We start from the raw sequence: 8,930 nt of genomic DNA on the forward strand, positions 1-8,930 counted from the left end.
TATAGAAAAGGAAAAGTTAATCATAACTATCATTCAATTAATTGATTATTAATTAAAATAACTTTTAGAACTGTGTATAAAAGAGTATGCATCAGTACACTGCAAAACTCTCATTCGAATAATTGATCATTAAATCTACTCTATATAAAAAAGGAAAAGTTAATCATTCGTTTTTAAATATAGATACTATTGTAAAATAACTACTACGTACTAATATTATTTAACAGAATGTACAATAAATTATTTTGTTACATTGGCGTATGTATTTTTGCAAATGACGTCTTCTGACCTTCCCAATGTAACAAAGTCAGCCTCTTGGCTTTGTGAGTAGAGGAGAGTGGAGTCTTCTGACCGGCGAACTGTTAATTCATCTTATGACACAGCGGATGAGGTGAGACCAGCTCTAAGAGTGATTGAGAAATCCAATCCAGTGTGTTGGTACTGAAGATTAGATTTTCAGTTGTTAAGATTTGTTGTGCACCTGTAAGCACAAGTCCAGAGTATTTGTCAGTGTGATCAACTGACCGTGGATGTAGGAATTTGATTCCGAACCACGTAAAAATCTATTTGTCGTTTATCGCTTTCAGTTTTTACTTTCTTATCTGTGCGCAAACTCTTCTTTAACTGAAACTGATTAACTGTAAAGTGAAACTAAATCTTGACAACGTGTTTAATCACAAAGGGTATTTCAAAAGAAAAGTTTTCCGTTGCCAATGTTATTAGTCTAACTGTTAAATCTTCGGATAGATAGTAAAATTCATAACACTCCTCTGTTTTACAAACCCGACTAAAGCCTAACGCATATCAGTTAATGTCTTGAACTTACATTAACTGATATATCTTTACTGAAAAGAGATTCAATATCAGTCATCAACCAAAGTTTTCGTTAAAAAGTTGTGTTGGTGTGCTCAAGTTTTATATTACAGTAATTCAATATTAATTAAGTAATTGAAATGAATTTTTACCAGTGGATGGTTATATTATGGTCTGCAGTGTTGATAATATCGACTATGACCAGATCTCCTCTTCTAGCATATATGGTTGGGCCCGGGAACTGCCCGTTTATCGTCAGCATTGTCTTGTTGGTACACATCCTAGAGTGATTAGAATTCCCCAGCTGCAATAAATTTGAGTTTGGAATAATTACTACTTCAAAAAATTAACTAATTAATTAAAAGATTATATATACTATATGAATTCATACACTTACCACAAACCGATAGCGACGAGTTGCGACATGGCTCGGCGTTACGCCTCCGAGGAGAATTTATAATCGAAAGATGAGAATTTATAATCCATCATCTCCATAAATGAATATTAGCGGATAGTGCGTTGGAAGATAAAAAGTGAAAAAGTGAATAAAAGGTAAATTTTTTTGCCATTTTTAGAAACAGGTCAAACTTCGTGGGACAAACTAAAAAGGAAATTGAGTCATGCTTTGTGGAATGGAGTGAGTATTAATTACTCCAAGGGACTATCATGGAAACAACGTGTCCAATTATTTAAATCACATATGATTCAACCTTAATTATAAATGCTGGACAAAATCTCTCCAATCTCAACAACACATGAATTAAAGAAAATGTTTTCAGCTGTGAAGGTTTTCATCCTATGCTTATGTATAATTCTAGTCGGATGCGTAACGCCACTCCATGCTTTAGTTCGTCACTCCAAGTTTGAAGTAAGTTTGGTGATGTTATTTTTTTCGTTCCCTAATCTAAATTCTAATTAATTAAATTGTTGCAGATAATAAAGTCTTCACACACAAGGCTATGCAGCAGCAAGAGCATGCTAACGGTAAACGGACAATCCCCGGGGCCAACTATATATGCTACAAGGGGAGATTTGGTCATAATCGATGTTGTTAATCGTGCTGATCAAAATATAACCATTCACTGGTAAAGTTGGCATTACTGCATAAACCATATATACCAAAGTGTAATGGGTAATAATGAATTTTAGGCATGGAGTAAAGATGAAGAGATATCCATGGTCAGATGGCCCCAACTTTGTGACGCAGTGCCCGATTCGTCCCGGCCAAAGCTTTAGACAGCGGATGATCCTCTCCGACGAAGAAGGCACTTTGTGGTGGCACGCCCACAGCGACTGGTCTCGGAATACTGTGTATGGCGCCATCCTCATTCTACCGCCCACGTCTCACTCTTTTCCTTTTCCAAACCCTCATGCTCATATTCCCATCTTAATAGGTGCTATTTGTGTCTCCAATTAAATTTGTTTTCATTTAGTGCGAATTGAATGACTTTAATTAGAATTATTATAATGTTTCAGGAGAGTGGTGGAAAGGTGATGTGCAACAAATGATGGAGGAATTTCTGAGCAATGGAGATGATCCCCGACCTTCGGATGCTTTCCTCATCAATGGTCAACCTGGAGATTTGTATTCATGCTCAACACCAGCTGGATTCAATTTAGGTTACTTTTTTAAACATGTCTCCAACTTGAAGCAGATCATCCGATATATTGGTAATTGAATTGTGAAATGTTTTTGGTGCATGCAGATACATACAAGTTGAGTGTGGAGTTTGGCAAGACTTACCTGATCAGATTGGTAAATGCGGTGATGGACACCATCATGTTCTTCAAAATCGCCGGCCACAACTTCACCGTCGTCGGCACCGACGCCACCTACACGAAGCCGCTGACGACCGATTACGTCGCGATTTCCCCTGGCCAGACCATCGATCTACTGCTGGAAGCCAACCAGCCGCCCAGCCACTACTACATGGCCGCCAGAGTCTACGCCAGCGGTGGAGTCTTCGTGACAACCCCCGCCACCGCAATCATCGAGTACGGCGGAAACGACTACACGGCGCCGCCATTTCCTCTGCTCCCATCCTTCCCGGAAGTCAACAACTCGGCGGCATCGATCAATTTCACGAAGCGGCTGAGAAGCCTAGCCGACGCTGTCGAGGTTCCTAAGAACATCACAAAGAAGCTATTCTACACGCTGTCGATGAACCGACGGCTCTGCCGCGAGAGCAGGTGCGTGAGGGAGACGAGGCTGGTGTCCAGCATCAACAACGTGTCCATGATACTACCGGAAACCACCAACATTCTCGAGGCTTACTACAAAGGAGGAAACAACGGAGTTTACACCACTGATTTCCCCGATTTTCCGCCTTCTTCTTTCAACTACACAGTAGATCTAATGGCCAAGGAGCGGTCGGCGACGCGATACGCCACGGCGGTCAGTGTTCTCGAATACAACTCGACGGTAGAGGTGGTGTTTCAAGCGACCAACATCGCCGGAGGGGTTGAGCATCCGATGCATTTACACGGATACAGCTTCTACGTCGTCGGATCCGGGTTAGGAAACTTCGACGGAAGCAGGGATCCGCCCAATTATAATCTACTGGATCCGCCGTTGATGGAGAACATCGCCGTGCCCAGAAATGGATGGACCGCTATCAGATTTAGGGCTAACAATCCAGGTACGTAACTAATTAATTCTCTTTATTTAATTTCATAATTAACTTTAATGCATAAGAGCATCTGCAACGCATCTACTCGAGCGCCTACTCGAGTAGAGCGTTGCACTCGAGTAAGGCGTTGCAGGGAGGCCTTACTCGTGGCCTACTCGATCTTTCGAGTATGCACGAGTAATTTAATTTTTTTTTTAATTCTTTTCTCCTCTTTAAAAATCTCTCTCTCCTCTTTAAAAACTAAAAAAATCAAGTAGGCTATCAAGTAACCCCAATGCACCACTACTTACTCAATGTGATCTTCCCCTATCAAGTAAGCTATCAAGTAAGCCCATTGCGAATGCTCTAAAGTAACTGTTCTGTCACATAGATTTACTGCACTATTCTCATAATTATCACAATAATTACTTGCCCAACCCTATATATCTATATGTTAACAGGCTGCCTATAAATTGGAGAATGAAAAAAATAATTCAATAATAGAAATCAACAACGACTGTAAAGTTTAATGTCACGTTTGTGACATACACCCATAATTAAGCCATATTATAGCAACATGTAATTAAGACATATTTTTACAATTGGGATCATCTGTCCCAAAATATAGTGTCTATCATTAACTTAGATTGGTCAATTTATTCCATTAATGAATCATTGAATTTTTTTTTCAGAATTACAATTGTTACTGCGTCGGTTTTTCTAGTTATGAAAATTAGAATCCGTTTAATCATTCTTCTCTTCCATTTTGTTGCATGTGATAGATATAGGTTTTTTTGGAACAACTTGACCTTAAATTTGAAATTTGGACGTCTAAAATTCCCAAAACCTTGATTGATGAGTGTGCTGATGTTTTTTAGGAAAACAAGATAATGATTAAGATAGAGCACACAATCTATGTGTAAAGTCGAGTATCCTATGACATATCATTATCTGCCTATATTTCCAAGCATGCAGGCGTTTTAACCGTATCATCAAATTCTAACAAACCATTTATGAAACAAAGGACCATTTATCTAGAGATAGAGATGTCATAATTTACCACAAATTATTTTAAATTTATAATTTTAATGTGACTTTTGAAATATGATAAATTAAAGTATCATCTTTTCAGTTTTTGCAATCCCTTAATTTTTTTTCGATCGTCGAATTGTTGAGTTAGAGTTTACGTGGATTAGTTCGCCACGTAATATTCATGTTACAACGTCGTTTTCTATAAATTGTTGAATATTGAAAATTATATATTGTGCAAATACAACATTAAAATATTTAAACTAAGGGACACATTAAAATAAAATCACTTTTTAAAATATAAAATAAGAACCATTTTTGTACCTTAAATAATTAGATCTATGGATGATTCATCATTTTGTTGGATAAATTCAAAATTCCAGGTTCAAATTCCATAAGAAGCGAAAACTTTAATTTTAAAATTCAGACATATTTACACAGTAAATTCAGATGTATTCTACGCAGCATTTAGATATTTACACATGATTCTTCAAAGATTAAATCTCAATCCTTAAATTATGAATTGATCAATAATATAAGTATGTTCCTATTTTACAGAGTAATTTACAACCTAACCACTCCCTTAAGATCTTCACAACCTTTTGTCAACACCCAAGGGCATTTTTGCCCATCATAATTTATGTAGATTTAAATGGCTTTATAAAAATATATTTCCTTTGTCTCATGAGAGAGTATCACTTGGAGATGATACGAGTTTTATGAAAAAAGTTTGTAGATAATATGTTGAGTGGAAATAAGTGGTTGTGGTTGAATTGACTAAGAGATAATGTGTAAATGAGTGGTTGTGGTTAAAAAAAAAAGGAGGGACCATGTCTCAAAGTGAAAATGATACCTTTTTACGGACAGACGAAAATGAAAAATATACGTAATAATTTCTTATGGGATGTAGGGAATATTAAAAAACAAAAAAACACGGCTCTATAAAAAAATGAATGGATTTGACACGTCTCTCGTAAGGGTGCCTACAATAAGTTCCAATTTTCAAATGAATTCTATAGCGTCAGATCAAATTTTTAAAATTGATCAACTTTACTTCTATACCAAGTTACCAACACACGTAAAAGAAATTATATATATATAGAGAGAGATATGAATGTTATGCTACATATCTTATGTGAGCACCATTCACGTTTAGTTCTCGTTAGCATTATTTTTTTTTGTTTTAGACATTTATTTTTATTTTAATACCTTCATAAATTGTTATTAGGAATTTAGGATCATTAATTTTATAAATCAAAGTTTAATTTGTCCTTTTTATTAATTATTTGAAGTTAAAGGGAATATGAACAAATCGGACTTTGATTTTTATGTTATTTATAAAATTAATGATCCTAATAACAATTTATGAAGTATTAGAATAAAAATAAATGTCTAAAACAAAAAAAAAATGCTAACGAGGACTAAACGTGAGTGGTGCTCACATAAGGTGCTAACATAAGGTATGTAGCATAACATTTCTCTATATATATATATATATATATATATATTTATATTTTATTTTATTTTATAGTAAAATTATTTTAATATATTTTTTGAACCAATTGTTAAATAACGTTTAAAAATATAATATTATAAATAAAAAGAAAAGAAGATTGATATACAATTCATATTTATTTTCTAAGTTTAATATTTACATAATTTTTATTTTTTTCTGAAAATTTTACATAATTAATTTTAATTCCAAGGATTTCTGTAATTTAGACTTCTAATAAAACTAATAAATAAATTATTTGTATTGTATTTTAAAATTATTATATTTATAGTATAACAATAGTAACTTATGTGGATGAAGAGTTCTAATGGATACTACTACTTTATTAAAATATAAAACATAAATTATAATATATTTTTAGATTTATTATATTTATAATATATTAAATTACACAATTAACCTTAAATTAAGTATATACGAGGGATATAATAGGTAAATCAAATTTTATAAAACAATATAGATTAAATCAAGAATTCAATCATTATTAGGCTACGTTAATTTTAAAATTTGTATACAAAATGAGAATTTGTTATAAATATTAATGTTGCATTGATTTGTAGGAGTATGGCTGATGCACTGCCATTTTGAGCGTCATATGAGCTGGGGAATGAAGATGGTGTTCATCGTGAAAGACGGCCAACGCCCCAATGAGAAGATGTTGCCGCCGCCGCCGGATATGCCGCGCTGCTGAAAAACTTTGTTCCCATAGGATGTCAAAGCTATGCATGATTAATTGAGATATTTCGAAGAATGCAGAAAGTGATAGTATATTATTGCTGAGTTGCGACAATTCTTAAAGACACAAGTTGCGTGCAAACCTGAACGTTCTTGACCGAGAAAAGAAATGATCGTTGGTCACAAATTTTAATTGAATATGTTGTGATGATGCAGTCTTGAAATCAAAAATGGCGGAAAGAAGTAAGCGCTTTGTAATTCATGATAATATATAATTTTAATTAAATTATATTATGAGGATGTATTCGTAGTTAAGTTAAGTTGACTCTCGTGTCGAGGGGATTTAATGTTTCACAATTTTATGATGTGTGTCATAATATTTTATTATTATATTTGCACTCCTATCCAAACCTCTTCAGTCTTTGGGCACCTCGTGAATAAGTGATTTGCCGATTCCAGTTGGTGGCAGCAAGCATTGCACATGAGCTCCACTTCGCCAATTGGAATGTTTCTTTTCCTTAAGTTGTCGATCGCATGTTGGTAATCTATTCCTCAGTAATCTCCAAGAAGTGACTCTTGCCTTCTGAGGAACCGGAGTGTCCCACATTTTCTGCATCATTTCTTTGCTGAAACTCGTTTGTGTTGCAGTGTTCCTTGAGTCTTGAATGATGTTGTAGGCTGATTTTGTTGAGAATGACCCGTCCTTGGTTGCACTCCATAACCATGAATCTTCCTTTCCTGCGATAGGTACAACAGTAGAGATAGTAACAGCAAGGTCGTTAGTCATCGCTCTCTCCCTCTCAAAAAGATCTCGTCTCCATTTCAGATCCCACACCCAGCTCCCCTCCACCCACCTTCCAACATCACTAACAGTTGCTTCCTTATTATTGCTAAGGTGAAACAATCTGGGGAACTCTGACTTAAGCGGTCTCGAGCCCACCCAAATGTGCTCCCAAAATTTTGTATCGCTTCCACTTCCCAACTTTCTCCTAATATTGTTGCCGAACCATTTCTCCGAATGTTTGGCCCGAACCATTTCTCCGAATGTTTGGCTCCAATGGTATTTGTTTTACTTTTCATCATATTTTCTTTCTACTGTTTGCAAAATCTTAACTGAACTTTTATTATTATTATTTTTTTGAGTCGTCAGATATCTAAAAAACACACACACACACACACACACACATATATATATATATATAACTTTATAATTATTAAATTAATATGATAATACTGAAATTCTAATTTAATATTTATAGATTTAAAAATTTTAAAATAATAACAAACATATATAGATTCAAAAAATTTAGCAAGATCAATTTAGATAGTTTTGCAATATCAATAATCACAAGATATAGAAACTTGTTTTAATATATGTCAAGATAATTGTTTTGATAAAAAAAATATGCATAAATAAAAACTATAAATATATAATGCTCTAATATTATAGATTTTGTGCTTAATTGCAGAGTTCGAGGTTTTTTAGGACAGTAACTTAGATTGATTTGGAAATTAGGACAATAACTTTCGGACTTGTAAAAATAGGACACTAATATTTGTTAAGAGTAAAAATAGGACACTAATTAATAAGTATTGCATCCGCAGGACATTTTTCGGCCCATTATCGGCCGAGAAATGTCCTATTTTTACGACGCTTATTAATTAGTGTCCTATTTTTACTCTAAAAAAAATTAGTGTCCTATTTTTACAAATCCAAAAGTTTTTGTCATAATTTCCAAATCAATATAAGTTATTGTCCTAAAAAATCCTCTGACTCCTTAATTGCACATTAAACGACGTCGCTTACTCCTTTCTCTACCAGATCTTATTTTTAGCACAATTCATTATAATCCCTTCTTAAAAAAGAGCAGTTGATTCTAATTTTGAATTTATAAAGCATTATGTTGTAACTTACACATAATCTTCTATATATATTTAGCAAAAGGCATTTACTTCTCTTTATATATATATATATATATATATATATATATATATAGGGTGCGGTTATAGTGAGAACCACACTTATCGTGAGAACATAAGAACCATTAAAATCAATGCATCTACTATATAAATTAATGCATTCGCTATTAAATTTAATGCATCCGAAAATAATAAATTTTTTGCTCCCTTCAGGATTCGAACCCAGGATCTGCATTCATCCACCAAGATGATGCATCCACCGTAGATCTTGATGATCGAATGGTTTAAAATGGTTCTCTGTTCTAATTTTATTTAATGGTTCTTATTTGAACCTATACCTATATATATATATATATATAAATATATATATA

General features: G+C 33.9%; 1 protein-coding gene across 1 annotated transcript; it reads left to right on the top strand.

The window, feature by feature from the left end:
- The first annotated feature begins 1,534 nt into the window (after positions 1-1,534).
- LOC130993819 (laccase-14-like) lies at positions 1,535-6,854 on the top strand. Its single transcript, XM_057918858.1, has 6 exons — positions 1,535-1,681; positions 1,747-1,898; positions 1,963-2,207; positions 2,290-2,433; positions 2,520-3,452; positions 6,525-6,854. The coding sequence occupies exons 1-6, from the start codon at positions 1,535-1,537 to the stop codon at positions 6,653-6,655; spliced, it is 1,752 nt and encodes a 583-aa protein (XP_057774841.1). The 3' UTR covers positions 6,656-6,854.
- The last annotated feature ends 2,076 nt before the right edge of the window (positions 6,855-8,930 follow it).

Source organism: Salvia miltiorrhiza, chromosome 1 (genome assembly GCF_028751815.1).
Source record: "Salvia miltiorrhiza cultivar Shanhuang (shh) chromosome 1, IMPLAD_Smil_shh, whole genome shotgun sequence".
NCBI classification, from domain to species: domain Eukaryota; kingdom Viridiplantae; phylum Streptophyta; class Magnoliopsida; order Lamiales; family Lamiaceae; genus Salvia; species Salvia miltiorrhiza.